The sequence below is a fragment of the Arachis stenosperma genome, chromosome 4 (genome assembly GCF_014773155.1).
Source record: "Arachis stenosperma cultivar V10309 chromosome 4, arast.V10309.gnm1.PFL2, whole genome shotgun sequence".
Lineage (NCBI taxonomy): Eukaryota > Viridiplantae > Streptophyta > Magnoliopsida > Fabales > Fabaceae > Arachis > Arachis stenosperma.
The window spans coordinates 17,914,108-17,930,347 of NC_080380.1; the positions used below are offsets into that span (position 1 = coordinate 17,914,108).

Here is a 16,240-nt window from a genome sequence, read left to right on the forward strand (position 1 = left end):
CTATCTCTAGCCTCCTTAGCAATTTCTTTAACTAAAGTGGTCTTGCCAACACCACCTGGCCCATGCACTCCAATCATCCTTCCCTGCAATTTATATACATTGGAAATAAATACCTTAAGAAACAACAACTAGGCCTTGCATGCGAGTTTGGAGGGAAAGGGAAAAAAAGGGAAGAGAAGCAATGAGCTTCCCTTTCCCTCCTCATGTTTGAAACTACAAAATAGAGAATAGAAGAAAAAATGGATTGTTTGTGCATCATGTTTACATTTTTCTTTTAATTTCTTATAGTATCTCCTAGTCCGGCAGGCCAAAGTAATCAAATGTGGATCTAAATTCTATTTAAGAAAACAAAGCATGTAGCCAGTTTCCTTACCACCTAACCAGGAACCAGGAGTCCAACACGGTGTCAATCAACCACCAGGATAATCAAGTGCACAAACAACATCATAGGGAATGCGTTGCGCACGAAGCGAGATGAACTGAGGAAGAAGATGAAGGAAAGCAAAGTGCAGACAATGTGTTTGAAAAAATGCTTGAGAGAAAGAAGTAGAGTACAGCGAATGAGCATGCTGTGAATGAAGATGCGAACAAGGGTCCATGTCAAGCACTTTACGAACCGAAAGCAAAGCGAGGAATGGAGGGGATCCAGTGCGGAAAGGACCAAGCGCAGGAAGTGTGTTTAATGGGACCAGGGACCAGATTGGGTACAAAATTCAGATTTGCCACATCAGCTAGCCATTGCTGACTCCAGCGTGGCATTGGAGGTGCCAGATCATCCCTCCGTTTGCTGACTTGGCGCCGGAAAGGGTTGTAGGACAACTATGGGTCCCGGAGCTGAATGTCAGGGATGCTGTTAGGGAATTTTGAAAGTCAAGGACAAGTATGGGTAACTCGCCCAATCTCAGGGACCACTTTGGGGTTTTAGTCCAACACCCCCTCTTCTTCCCCCAACATTCGTCACACCTGGAGAACTCTGAAGAAAGGAAAAATAAAAAACCCTAGCCCTTCATCGCCGTCGCCATTCCCGGATCCTCAGCGCCGCCGCCGTCCCTAGGTCCTCAGCGCCGCCGATCTTCCTCTTCCCCGTGTCCGGAACCCAGTAGATCGGCACGTCGTCTTCATCTTCGCCGGCTTCTCGGCACGGAACCCAGGTTAGTGGCTTCTCGTCTTCATCTTCAGTTCTTCACTGAATGTTTAGTCTTGTTCTTGGCTTGAACTTTGAAGCTCTGAAGTTGTTGTTCTTCGATCTTCTTCTTCGGCCTTCTTCTTCAATTTTTGTTCCGTTTTTCTTCAATTCTTCTTCTTGGGTCTTGGTTTGAAGTTTGTTTCTGAATGTATTTGTTGATGGATCTGTAATTAACTAATTACCCAGGTTAGTGTTTTCTCTGTTTTCAAATTTATTGTTACTCTGTTTAGTGTTTTCTAATTGCTCGTTGGCTAGTGTTTTACACTTTTACTGGTTTACTGGTTGCTGATGGCTCCAAATTTTTTTGTTCACATTTGCTAATGGCTTTGATTTGTAGTTGCTGGTTTTGTTTTGATTTGTAGTTGCTGGCTTCTAATTATTGCTGGTTTTGCTGGCTTTGTTTGTTGCTGAATGTTGCTGGTTTTTGCTGGCTTTGTTTGTTGCCGGTTGCCGTTCGGTTAGTGGCCTCCGCTTCTTCTTTTGAAGTTCTGAAATTGTTGTTCAATCATGGTGGTTCCATTTTTCTTGTAATCTTCTGTAATTGGCTGTTGCTGATGGATTTGTCTTGTATTTGTTAGTTGGTGATGGCTGTAAATTTTTTTTTTTTCAAATTTACGGGTGGCTGGCTCTGATAGTCTGATTTAGTGTTTTACTGATTTGAAATTGCTGGATTTAGGCTGAAATTTTTGTCAAAAACTTTAATAAGAGCATTAACTTGTTTTACTCTTATCACATTCAAGAACTTTAATAAGAGCATTAAGTTCATCAGTTTGTGCTTTTCATCTCACTACAAGAGCTAACTGTGAGGAAACGGTGGATTCTAAGCTGACCACTTTGCTGACTTATTTTATCAGCATCTTCTTCCAACTCTTTTGTTTCAAATTTATTGATTTAGTCTGAAATTTTTGTCCAAATTTACTAATGGCTCTGTTTTGCAATTACTAGTTGCTGATGGCTCTTAATTTTTTTGTTCAAATTTACTGATGGCTTTGTTTTGTAATTGCTGGTTTTGCTGGGTGAAGGTTTAGTGTTTTGGAATGTTTTATAATGTGCTAATGTTTGTAATTGCTGGCTTTGTTTGTAACTGTTGGGTGAGGGTTTAGTGTTTTGTGATTATTGGTTAATGTTTTGGTTTGTTTGTTGCGGAATGCTGTAGGCCAAAGCAAATTTGCAACAAGTTCTTGCAGATTTTGATGATTGATAAATCATGATGTTGGGATTTAATATTTAGATATGTTTTTTTACTATTTAACTTTTGAGTTTGTATTTTGATAAGATCATATGGATTTGGTTGATGATATTTTATGCAGTGTTTTAAATTTTGAAGATATTTTAAAATTTATATTACACTATAATTATATTTTAGGATGTTTATTTATAATTTATTTATTATTCTATTCTAAAATGGTTTATCCGGTTGAACCACCGGTTGGACCAATAAACCAGTGACTAGAGCGGTTTGATAACCAGTCCGGTTCTCAGAACCTTGTACATAATACTTAAAGAATAATAATATAACAAAAGCCTGTGAAGGAAAAAAAATAAACAAAATCGTTAGCCGTTTTTACGCACGAAACGTTAAAGTGAAAACATCGCATACAGAAACTATATATATATATATATATATATACTGGTCAAAAAATCGGCTGAACCAGCAATTAATCGGTGAACGGTCAGACCGATCGGGTTTTTTAAGACTTTTCCGGTTCAGTGGTTTAGCAAAAAAAAAAAAAAAAGGTCCCCAAGCCATACCCCCTATGGCCCATCCCATCCCTCTTTCTCTCTGAAAATCCAATGAAGGACAACCCTCCTTGGAAGTTCGAACGCAGCCGCAGCCACCATCGCTCTTCACTCATTGCGGATCTCTTCTCCTCCGGGGACAGACCGTGGGTGCCGCGTTGCGTGTGGAAGCTCTGTTCGCCAGAAGTTCGAACGCAGCCCACAGCCACCATCCCTCTTCTCATCGCTCCTATCAGAGGAAAGAGGAGCTGCAGCCGCCGCCACCACTAGTGTAGTCTCGTCGTCGGCCCTGAAATCGTCGTCTCTGTCCTCGCGTCAAGCCTCTGTCTTCGAGTCCCTTCCCTCTCTGTCCAAGGTCACATATCTGTTGAAATAATGGTTGATAGTTGATTTGAATGATTCTGTTGAATTTTTTTGTTGAGTTAATTTGTCTGAGTTAATTTTGTATGGAGTTATGAGTTGGGGTTTATGGTGGATTTGAATGTTGTTAATTTTGTATTCTGAGGCAGGAGACAGGGTTTGTTGCTGATATGATTCAGAATTTTGTTTGGATGTTAAGTTTGTATATTTTTTGGTTAATTTTTCTGTTTTTGGTTTCTTTTGGCTTCTGAATTTAGTTTGGAGGTTAAGTTTGTATTCTTTTTTTGTTTAATTTTTCTGTTTTTGGATTTTTTTAGCTTTGGATGCTGAGTTTTCTTTGGATTCTGAGATTTGTTATTGAATACTTGATTAGAAGTTTTTGTTAAAATTTGTTGTGATTCTGAATTCTGTTGCTGATTCTTTGGGTTTCTGTATAAATTTGTGTTTTTCATTGGTACTGATTACTTGATTATTAAAAATTATTGTTGAAATTTTTGTTATTCTAATCTTTTGATCCGCAATTTCCCATTCATCCATGTCGTGAAACGATAAGTCGTGAAACGATGAAGGGAACACTCTGTGCATGTTGGAATGACGTAAAATTATAAAATTTTGAATTTTATTAACTTAGAAATTATTAAATTTAATTATTTGAAATTTATATATTAAATTTTAATAATTTAATTAAATTGGTTGAATCTTGATTGAATCTGAGAATTATTAAATCGATTATTTTATTGGTTTATTGACCAGTTGGTTCTTGCAACCTTGATTATATGCATCTCCATCCTTTTCACACCGACACTACTCTCCCCACTCTCACTATAGTCAAATACCTTATTCTCTATCTGGGTTTTACCCTCTTCTCTTTTTACCCGCTTTATTATCTCAAAGTCTTGGTTTTGATTGAGACCCTGTCAGGCCATTTCTTCTCGTGTCCAACACTTTCTTGTTTTGTTGGCTTTATCAATTTTTTTTATTAATGTAATGTCTTTACCATAACTCTCTCTGTGTGTATCTTTGTTCATATGCGATTCCAGTAATGACGAGCTGAAGAAAGAATCAAATATGGAAGGCGATCTTCAGAAGTCTTTGTCCTTGCGCCCCAATCGTAGAGGAGACCGAAATAATCAAACCGCATCTGATAAAGGTAATGGAGGAATGCCATCAAGTATGTTTGGTTCTTAATTTGTTGAAAAAGCTTGTCTTTTTCTTTACTAAATGGCATGCTGGGAAAGTAAACAACTAGTTTGGCTTTGGCTGATGTACAAAATTTGTAACCTTTTTTTGGGGTTGGCTATGCAGATTCAGAAGCGGGTTTCCTTTCTTCAGGGTGGGCCTCCCAAGATGGTTACCCGGTTAAGATTGTTTGGAGGAAGGGGTTTATTCGGTTGGTTCTTGTTGCGGGGATCCTGTGGATGCTATTAATTCTTGTTGCATTGTTGTTCCATATATGGTCTTGTCAATCTACTGTCTCCTTTTTATCAGGTTTAGCACATTCCGCTACTACTTGTGTGCCTTCTCAAGTTCATCCATTATCATTAGCTGTCCTTGATTATGATCACATGAGCATTTCATCATACTTTTATCCTTCACTTGATCTATTGGGAATTAGGCAGAAAGGAATAGATAACATCAATGTTAGATTTTAGTTTTTGTGGCTGTATTCCATTGCCCAGTATTAGAATGCGAACTCCCTAAACCCTAAATCTATAGATATTTGTCTTTGAGCAATATAATTTGGAGATTCTGTCTCTCTCTAGTTTATATCTAAAAATAGTTCCCCCCCTGGGGGCCGGTTTTCTTTTTCCCTTCACTGTAGATTCAGGAAGTAACTCTGATTTTTATTAAAGCTTGAACTAGTAGAATTTGGTACTGAAACATGAATTTAATGATTTATTGGTGTATAAGAAATTATTCCTCCTCTATTTCCTGTTATTCTAGTTACTTTGCCCTTAACTCTTTGATGATTCAGAGGTTTCACTGAAGGGAAATAGGACTGCATAATAATTAATATGCATTTTGTTTCTGAAGCATAACTGTGCAAATGCATATGTCTACGTTGTTATTGGTGTATTTATATGCACATTTGCTATGAGTATGATTGCAACATGATGGGGACATTCTGATTATTTAATTTTATGCTTCACCAAATTTGTCTTCAATTTTCTTCACCAAGATAGTCCATGAAGTGTCATAATATCTGAAATTATGTGGTTTCTACTTGACCTGCAGTTATGTGTAACAAAGAAAGCAAGGTTTACTACATGTTAGACACTATGGGACTTGTATCAAAACCTCACAGTAAGATTTTTGCAGTTTGGCCTCCAACCATTCATCTTAGACTATACCAAATAATAACAGATGGTTGATTTACTTCTTCTATTCATTAGGGTGCCCTATTCCTGTTGCCAACAACCCTGATAAAATTATTATCCCAAATGGAAGAACTTCTGACAAAATTGTTAAAAAGTTATCATATGTTATGGAAGATGAAATTTCACATAATGGTTCTCAATCATCTCCTCTATTTGGAGGCCATATAAGTTGGAAGCAGAGGGAGGAAAGTTTCAAACTAAAATCAAATATGAAGGTAAATTTATTGTGATGTTTGATATAGTTAGTTCTGATTGCAACTGCTTTACAGTTTTATAAGTTTATGTGTTATCTGCCATTGCTGAATCTTGTTTTCCTGTGGGCTCCATGATCAGGTGCACTGTGGATTTATCCAAGGCGGTGGTGCTGACATGGATCCTGTAGACATCAAATATGTCAAGAAATGTAAATTTGTTGTTGCATCTGGCATTTTTGACGGCTATGATCTACCTCATCAACCATCAAATATAAGTGACCGCTCCAAGAAGCTCTTTTGCTTTCTTATGGCGGTGGATGAAGTATCTCTGAAATTCATTAGGGAAAATGCTACTGTCAAAGTAGACAATGATGGTGGAAAATGGGTAGGAATTTGGCGTCTTATTCTTCTTAAGCATCCACCTTATGATGAACCAAGAAGGAATGGGAAGGTTCCCAAGATTTTAACTCACAGAATGTTCCCTGAAGCACAATATAGCATATGGATAGATGGTAAAATGGAGCTGATAGTTGATCCATTGCTAATGCTTGAGAGGTACTTATATCCGTCATTATAATTTTGCCTGGTCTTAAAGATGATATGAATATTTAAAAGATAGTGATGTGTGTAACCCTGAAAACGGTGCTTGCCGTGCAGATATCTATGGCGTGGGAAGCATTCATTTGCCATTGCCCAACATAAGCATCACCGCAGTATATATGAAGAGGCAGATGCAAACAAAAGGCGAAAGCGATATGCACGACCCCTCATTGATCTCCACATGAAAATCTACTATTATGAGGGAATGAAGGAATGGAATCCAAAAAAAGGGACTGCTAGTGGTAAGAGAGGAAACTGAGCCCTTTTTTAAAGTTTGATTTCAACAACGATTTTTGTACTGTCACTCTCACTTCTGATATTCCAAATCAATCCTCCTCAGGTTTTAGCTCTTGAATCACAATAGTAAATCCTCTTTTTTTTTTTTTTTTTTAAAGCATGGCGAATGCTTCAAAATTCTGCTCATCAATTCCGGTATTGTGTTATTTCTGACAGTAAGTTTAATATTTCAGATGTGCCAGAGGGAGCAATCATACTCCGAGAACACACTGCGATGAACGACTTGTTTAGCTGCTTGTGGTTCAATGAGGTTCATCTCTTCACACCAAGAGATCAACTTAGTTTTGGATATGTTGCTTACAGATTAGGGGAGTCATTCAACTTCTTCATGTTTCCAAACTGTGAATATAATTCACTGTTTGTGTTGCACCCTCACACAAGAGAGCACTCTTCTCCCATTGAATGGGTTAAACGGTTGGACGAACTCAAGAATAGCAACTTAAGAGAAACTAGAGGAGGATTAGGTTTATTCACCCCTTATCCAGGGAATCTTAAATCTGTTGTTCTGCCAAATGTAACAAGAACATCTAAAGCAGGCTGAATTTTTGTTTGATAACATTAATACATCTCTTATGTAATTTTTCCCTCGAGATTTATTGTTAATTTACTTGATGAATGTGAGGAAAAGATATATTTTTGTTTAACATTATCCATCTCTTATGAACGCTAAAATCGATTTTATTTTCTCGTTTTTTCCTCGGTTGTGCATAAACGACAGCTGATTAATTGAGATTGAAAATGGACAACTAAGAAAATACGATTGAAAATTTACACTATACCAAAATTACTCGTGATTTGTTACCATTCCTTTAACTTCAGTACTTTAATCGAGTCAGAAAAAAAAAGGGGGAACAACGATCAACAAAGATTTTTTGGATTTAGAAAATTGCCAAAATAGCAAAATCATCAAGACCAGTTATATTTTTCTATGGGAGATGGTATTTATTAGGGACGCAATTCTCTTAGAAAAACCAAACAAGAAAAAATGCAAAAGATTTCCTTGAAGGAATTAAATTAAATGATAGTCACCAAATAAATTGTTGCAGAGACCATCCGCATTATTTAAAGCCTTATTGCCTATCCTTGGTCACGCCATCGTAGATGATGTCCGGCATTCTTTCTAGAATCTCGATCCGATTCGCACTAAAATTATTGGATCGGATTCATTATTCGTAATTTTTATACTTAGATCTGATTCGATCCGCACATTTGATGATATCAAATCAATTTCCATAAGAAATTGTAGTATCTCCCTATATTGGAGGCGAATTGCGACTTGGACAAGTCGCTATCCTTGAGGTCAGACACTTTGTAGTAATCCTTTTCTAAAATTTCAGTAATCTTATAGGATTCTTTTTAGTTTGCTGTCAACTTTCTTTTGCCTGACTTTTTGTAACTCGATATTATTTCTTATCAGGATGAGGTCTTTTGTGGTGAATTTTGTCGTACTTCGTAGCCATCATTTGTCTTAAAACCTCTTTTCTTATCCGAATTTGCTCTTGAATTTCTGAAGGAGGTCGAACTCTTCTTTTTGAACTTGAATGTTACCAACTTCATTTTAGAATTTCTCAAAACCTTTTCTCTTATCTGAGTTTGCTCTCAGATTTCTGGAAGGAGGTCGAGTTCTTCTTTTGTATTCCGACTTCATTGTAGAATGTTACCCTTGGTTTTTCTTTATTTATGTCGATGTGAATCATCGCTTCTGTGCCATATGCATGTCGAAAGGAGATTCTTCAATGGTAGTTTGAGTCGTTCCATATGCTTATAGCATTTGTGTGAGCTCTGAAGAGTCGGTTAGTAGAAGCCAACTCACAACACTTTTTTGCCGGTGACCTGCTCCCAGATGAATTCCACATATTTCATTATGGGTTTCATCTAGAATCTCTTGTATTTAAAGTCGGGATGCATTTTGATAGAGGTGCTGAGATCCTTTTTTATAGAGAATATTATAAACTAAGGTGTAGTGATGAGCTTCTTTCATTAATCTCCTTGCCTCCCTTTACTCTTGAGGAATGATGTCGAACTTGATATATTCAACGTTTGGAGTCACCCATCCCTAGATTGTGAGGATGTCCGTCTTGTGATAACGTGGACACTTCGATTCAGAGTGCTTATAGAATTTTGGTGATATTTCTCTGTCTTGGCATTCCCATCTTCTTTTGCAGTCCAACGTCCTTGTAGCCATGTATTTGTCTAACCGACCTTTTCTAGCCAATTTTTCAATTACATTTTTCAAATTATAGTATTTATTAGCAAAGTGATCATAGATTTAATGGTACCCATAGTAATCTATCCGACTTTCTTTATTATTGTTTTGGTTTCGTAATGGAAGATGTATCTTTTTGTGGCATATTTTTTCGTATATACTTACTAGAGAAATACAAAATGGAGTGTAGGAGTGTTACCTTTGGGGGTCGGTCAGAATTCTTGTCTTCCTTTTGGTTTTTCTTGTTACCTCGGGACTTGTGTCTCTTCTGATAATGACTTGGATGTCTCCTTCATGGAAGTGACTATATCATAAGGAAGACTTACATTTAGGTTCACTCCAATTTTTACTGTATTTGTTAGGTTGTACGATTGTAATTTTTGTGCCAGCAAATCCATCAAACGAAGTCCTTTTACAAGACTTTTTGGTAGATTTTGCAATTAAGTTTTTAATCAGACTAGTTTTTTTTTTCTGCTGGAGTAGTAGAGATCTTGTTTACTTCTTTTCTTTTCATATATTTTCTCTTGCCAATTGAGTCTTCTTTTAGTTGAACATTCTTTTTGTTAATTAGCTTTCGAGTTCATTTTGGTTTGCTTTTTGCAATGACTTTGAGACGGTGCTTTCTTATTTATTTTTCTGGAGGGCATCCGCCTTTAATGGAGTGCAAACAGCATCAAATTCTACATGACCATTTTTTTCATTCTCGAAAATTGATGTGTCTTGAGTATCTCTTGACTGGGTTGCATTCAAATTGGTTGATGCTGCATTCTTTGGCATGAACATAAGTTGGGAAGAAAAGTTTCATTGATTTTACCAACAACATTTTTCATTCTTCCTTTAGTTACTGACCAATACGAAATATTTTATTTATTTTATTCTTTCTTCATAAAACCTATGTATTTAGAATATGCAATTGCTCCATTACCATGAGTGGGTATCTGCAGTTGACTTTCCTACTTGGTCAGTAGATCAACACTCTATAGTAGAAGCATGAATCTTCAAAAGGGAGTGTGCATCGTGTAAGTAGAGATTCAGTATCGTGATTCTTTTCGAGGTTGTTGTTAAGAGAAATGTATGAACACACTAGAGTTTTACAGCAGCAGAACTTCTAGCTGGAAGAGTTCAGATCAATAGGGAATAGTTTCCTGTTAACCATACACTGTAAAGAAGAAAACTAGTTTTATTTATTGATATTGAATTCACACACTTACAATGGAGTATATATATATATACTTACTAAAGCAGAGGAGTTTAGTTAGGTTGCTAAGGTGGAGAAAACAGAATTAACAAACTTTCCACCTTTTGTGGTTAACTAATTGATATAGCTAATCTAACTACTCTAACAAAACTTTTCACCTTTTGTAGCTAACTAACTGATACAGCTAATCTAACTACTCTAACCAACTAGCTTCTAATTTGTGTGCTTACTCTCAACACCCCCTTCAAACTTAGGGAGGGATGAGTCCCTATCCGAAGTTTGATTTTAAACCTGGTGAAGAGGGTAATTGAGAGTGGTTTGGTTAATAAGTCCGCCACTTAATCAGGAATCGAGATATGAACCACATAAAGATTTTTAGAATTAATCAAGTCCCTGATAAAATGGAGATCCATCTCCAAATACTTGCACCTGCTGTGCAGAACAGGGTTAGCAGCAAGCATACAGGTGCTATGATTATCATAGTAAATTGTTGGAGGTATTTGTTGGTGGACTCCCAACTCTTTCAACAGCTGCTGGATGCTCATGATCTCCGTTTGAGCTTAGGCCATCGTCCTATATTCTGCCTCTGTGGTAGACCTGCTAACCTTTGACTGCTTGCCACTCTTCCAAGCTATTAAATTTGTGCCGAGATAGATACAGTACCCAGAAGTTGACCTTCGATCATCCAAGTCTGAGGCCCAGTCCAAATATGCAAAGGAGACAATACGATAATCAATGCATTTGAAAAAAATTAATCCCTCTTAAAGTTTACCTTGAAGGTATCGAAGGATCCTCTTGACTGCTTTCCAATATTGAACGGTTGGTGAGTGCATAAACTGTGAACTTTGTTCACGGCAAAAGCTAGATCTGGTCTTGTAATTGTGAGGTACTGCAGAGCTCCTACGATGGACCTGTAACCCTTAGGATCTTCATAAAGGTCTGAGTCATTCTTACTCAGCTTCGAAGATGTCATCATAGGTGTAGGCATAGGATTGCAATTATGCATTCCTGCACGATGTAGCAGATCCTTTGCATACTTTTTTTGAGTAAGTAACAATTTCTGCTCAGGAAAATAATGAGCTTCAAGGCCTAAAAAAAAGTGAAACAAACCAAGATCTTTTAAAGAGAAAATACAGTTTAACTATTTAATCAAAGTATCAATTGCAGCAGAATTGGACCCTGTAACAATTATATCATCCACATATATCAATATGTAAGTGACATCAGAATTTGTGTTTCTTATAAACAATGCCACATCAGAAGTTGTATTCCAAAATCCAAGGGTTTGTAAGGTAGAAGCAAGAGTATGATACCAAGCCCTTGGGGCTTGCTTAAGACCGTAGATGGCCTTGTGCAAGTTGCAAACTTTGAGTAGCTGCCTTTCATTGTACCCAACTGCCTGTTGCATATATACATTTTCAGATAATGCTCCATTTAAGAACGCATTATCAAAGTTAAACTGCCTGAAGCACCAATTATTGGTGAGGGCAATAGTGATGATGATTCGCACTGACATTGGCCTTACTATAGGGCTAAATTTTTTTTCAAAGTCAATCCCCTCCACTTGATGAAAACCTTTGGCAACTAATCTTGCTTTATACCCCAAAGTCTTACCCTCTGCATTCTTTTTGATGGTATATACCCACTTGCACCCAACAATGGTTGCATTGGGTGGAGGATCAACCAGGGACCATGTCCCACATTTGGCTAGGGCTACAAATTCATTGTCCAAAGCCTGCTTCTAATGAGGACAAGTGAGAGCCTGTTCAGCATTTTTTGGAACTTGAGTGAATAGATCAGGAGTTTCAGCAATGACGACCAGATTTTTAGGCTGTATAGCACCTGATTTTAGTCTAATGGTCATGAAATGAGTGTTGGTAGAAAGGGGGTGGAGGTGTAGTAGGAGGGGCCAAAATCTCTATTCCAGAGATAAGGAGAGTGTTGGTTGCAGTAGGTGGACTAGAGAAGGAGGAAATTGAACAAGTCTCAAGTGCTAATGTAGATTTAACAGTAGTTGAGGGAGAAGAAAATAAGGGATGAGTGGAAAGGGTTGGAGGGGCTGGCAATGTGAGATGAGTGTGTAGCAGGTGAAGAAGGAGGTTGGCTAAGAAAGGCAGACGAAGAATCAGATAGGCCAGAGTGACTGATCAAAGGAACGACTCTAGCTGGTGCATTATGAGGAGAATATGGTGATGACAGTTTAGAGGGAGGTGAAGTTTTTCATTGCTGAAAGGGAAAAATTAGTTCCTCAAAGAGTACATTTCGAGAAATAAAAGACTTGCCATCCTGATTGAGACATTTGTAGCCATTATGATTTGAATCATAGCCTAAAAATACACACATTTCAGATTTAAAATTGAACTTTCTATTATTGTATGGTCGTAGCAAGGGATAGCAAGCACATCATAAAATTCTTAAGGACATATAATCTGGTAGTTTATGAAAGAGTGTTTCATAAGGACTACGAAAATTCAACTTTGCTATAGGAAACCTATTGATAAGAAAATATGTAGTAGTAAAGGCAGCATCCCAATATTTTAGGGGCATGGATGCAGTAGCCAAAAGAGATAAACCAATCTCAGTTATATGTCTATGCTTCCTCTCAACACTCCCTTGTTGTTGGTGAGTGTAGGGGCATGATAGACGGTGTGAAATACCATGCTCTTGAAAGAATGATGTAAAGGATTTTAACAAAAACTCCATGCCATGATCACTTTGAATGCTTTTTAGTTTCATGTTGGTTTGATTTTTCATGAGTGTTTTGTAATTTTGAAGAGCAAAAAGGGTCTGTGATTTGTTAACAAGAAGAGAAATAGATGAAAATTTTGTACATGCATCGACAAAGCATATATAATATCTAAAATCAAACTTTGAGATAAAGGGAGCTGGCCCCCCAAATATCAATGTAAACTAGCTCCAAATGACTAGTGTAAACAAAATCAGAATCTTTAAAGGGTAACTGATGCATTTTGGCCATAGTGCAAAATTCACAGACTTGGTATGGTAAATCAAACTTAGAGAAAGGAAGATTGCATTGGGATATGAATTTTTGAACAGTGCCTAAATTGCTATGTCCAAATCTTTTATGCCAAAGATCAATAGGTAGAATAGGCCTAATTTGAGTGGTAAGTGCAATAGGATTGTTAGTAGTTTGCAGATATCTAGAGGTCTCTTTTGTGTGAATGAGACTGTCATTACCAGGATTGAGTTTTAAGTGCACAATTCATAGTCGAGGATGTAGATTTAGGCAAATAAATACATAATGCAGCATTAGAAATAATAGGATTGAAAACAGTAGAAGAGGAAGCATGCTTAGCAAACGGAATCAGAAGTAAAGCTAGAAAATTGAAAAAAATAAGAGAAATATTAGAATCATTTTTATTCATCATGATGTCTTTATTAAGATCATTACAATTCTGATTTTTACATACAGCAACAGTATTGAAAGAAAGCATAGAATTTTGTGAAACTTTTGAATGGGCTGAGACTTTAGAATTTTCAGCAGTGGATTTAAATATTCTATTTCTTGGAACAACTAATTGATCAACACAATAGATTTCTCCTTTAGCCATTCCTTGAAGGAGATGATCCCGAGTAACCTGATCACGGATCTCACAAAAATCAGGCCAAAACTAAAAAAAGACATGATTATCCTTTGCAAATTGAGAAACACTTAATAAATTTTGAGAGATATTAGCAACATGTAAAAGAGTATTCAATTTAAAATATATATTGCGACATTTATCATATAGAAGAGATGAGCCATGGTGTAAAATAGGAATCCCATGGCCATTACCAACGAAGACTTGTTCTAGACAATTCGTAGTTTCTGATGTATTGAGAAGGTTAGCATGATCAGCAGTTAGGTGGTGGCTAGCCCCTGAATCAGGGTACCATGCAGTGTATGGGAGAGCCAAATTTGTAGAAAGATAAGCCCTTGGTTGGTGGAAGGATGAGAAGGGTGGTGGTGGGAACGAATTGTTGTAAGGAACTTGTGGTGGAGGTGGTGTAATAGACTGCGCTGAGGTAGTCGAATTCTGATAATGAGGAGTAGCGGGTGAAGAGTTGTTTGAATTCTGGTATTGGGGATCATATCTAAAGAAGCAGTTCTGCACCATATGGCCAATTTTGCCACATAATTGGCACTGTGGTCGCTGAGCACCAAATCTTCCACCACGGCCAAGCCTGCCTCCACGCCTTCTTCTTCCACCAGTCCCTCTATTGAAATTAAACCAAGGAGTGGAAGGAGTTTGTGCTAGATTGGCCAAAGCAATTCCTTGATCAGGTTTCTTGTATCTATCAAGTAAATCTTCATAGCTAAGTAAAAAGGACTCAGCTTCTTGAACCGTAAAGTTTAACATTCGTGACATTACCGAAGTGACATATCCATGGTATTCCTCTGTGAGACCATCTAGGATAGCTTGAATATGATCATCCTCGGTGAGAGGATATCCAATGGCTAGCAGAGAATCCACGTATTTTCGAATGAGAGCCAAATATTCAGTGACACTTGAGGTTTTCTTGACAAATTGGAGTTGTGTCTTGAGGCTTTGAATTTGGATTCTTGAGGATGTAATGAAATACAAATGAATTACATTTTATACCTGATAAAATTATTTGCAGTTTACCACCTTATGCTTGAATGTGACTGACATAGATGCCAGAATCCAGTTCATGAGGGCTTTGTCATTCTGCCTCCATTCTTTGAACTAGCTTGATTCTTTCTTGCTTGAAGGAGAAGCTGATGGTTTTGTAGGGGTGACTTGTTTTGTTGAATCGACTGCTGCCTTTTCTTGAATAGGTTCTTCTAAATTAAATTCTGGAGGAATTTTTGAGGGATCCAGATGATCTTCAAGTTTGAGAGTTTCAAGGGTGAGAAGAACAGCTTGCTACCATGTGGAGAAATTATTTTCTTCAAGCTTGTCTTGAATTGGAACCAAGGTATTCTTGATAGTGGAGGTTGAATTCGGAAGAAGAAACGCCATGGATCTTCACAACCTTGCTCTTGATACCATGTTAAGAGAAATGTATGAACACACTAGAGTTTCACAGCAGCAGAACCTCAGAAGAGCTCAGATCAATAGGGAATAGTTTGCTATTAACCACACACTGTAAAGAAGAAAACTAGTTCTGTTTATTGATTTTGAATTCACACACTTACAATGGAGTATATATATATATATATATATATATATATATATTGTTCCGAGGGTTTACCTGAAACTGTAGGTCGATCTCAGATGAGATCTTCTGTGCTGGTCGGAGCCGACGTGTCCGGCAGGTGTGTAGCAGCCGGAGCTGGTGTGTCCGACTTGTGGAACTAAAAATGCTGCTGATCCCTTGTCACCGAAGGGTGGGGGGTACCTGCAAGGGACTCCGATGCTTAAGTTAGCAAGGGTATTAAACATGTATTGAGTAGAATCAGAGTATGAGTTATACCTGGGTGCTCCAGTGTATTTATAATGGTGAGATGTGACCTTCTGTGGATAAGATAAGTTAGTTATCTTATCTTATCTTATCTTTTGTCGAGGTCAGCTTATCTTCCATGGAACCGCCCTTATCTCTATAGGCTTGGGCTACCTTTAGATCGGGGTCGTATTCCTTGAGTTGGGCCCTTCTTTGGGCTTTCCTGTCGATTTGGCCGAGTTCTTTACGAAGAAGTCGGTCCGCTTGACCTAAAGAGGTCGGTCGCTTTGTCTGTAGAACATCCCGGGTCGGACAGCTCGACCCAGGGTATGAACAGTGCCCTTGCTTGAGCTCGGTCTTTTTGTTGAAGTCGAGTCCTGGACTTCGGTCCTTCTCTAGTGAAGCCGAATTCAAGCATTTTGTCGATTTCTTTGTAGAAGCTTTTGAATGTAGAACGTTTTTCCTCTAAAAGCGCGTGCTTTTGTATCGGCACTTTGGGAACGTGCGAGGGTTTAATGCCTTCATTAATTTTAACATTAATTGCCCCGTTTCCCTTAGGCTTTTTATTTTGATTTTGAAAACCCAGAAACGGTTTCTCTCCTTCGCCCTTTTCGTAACTTCTTTTCTCCGCTCTCTTCGCTCTCTGTTTTTTGTTTGCGCTTCTGCTTTCTTGTG

General features: G+C 37.7%; 1 protein-coding gene across 1 annotated transcript; it reads left to right on the forward strand.

The window, feature by feature from the left end:
• Positions 1-2,940: 2,940 nt before the first annotated feature.
• LOC130972922 (probable hexosyltransferase MUCI70) lies at positions 2,941-7,377 on the forward strand. Its single transcript, XM_057897262.1, has 8 exons — positions 2,941-3,281; positions 4,327-4,436; positions 4,592-4,774; positions 5,522-5,590; positions 5,680-5,879; positions 5,998-6,413; positions 6,516-6,700; positions 6,929-7,377. The coding sequence occupies exons 2-8, from the start codon at positions 4,355-4,357 to the stop codon at positions 7,294-7,296; spliced, it is 1,503 nt and encodes a 500-aa protein (XP_057753245.1). The 5' UTR covers positions 2,941-3,281; positions 4,327-4,354; the 3' UTR covers positions 7,297-7,377.
• The last annotated feature ends 8,863 nt before the right edge of the window (positions 7,378-16,240 follow it).

What these genes read in the sequence shown, in the direction of transcription:
- LOC130972922 (XM_057897262.1), top strand. Translation starts at nt 4,355, where the DNA reads ATGGAAGGCGATCTTCAGAAGTCTTTGTCCTTGCGCCCCAATCGTAGA. An exon ending in TACTGTCTCCTTTTTATCAG is followed by an intron (nt 4,775 to 5,521) that starts GTTTAGCACATT and finishes CTTGACCTGCAG; the next exon opens with TTATGTGTAACAAAGAAAGC. An exon ending in CCATTGCTAATGCTTGAGAG is followed by an intron (nt 6,414 to 6,515) that starts GTACTTATATCC and finishes CTTGCCGTGCAG; the next exon opens with ATATCTATGGCGTGGGAAGC.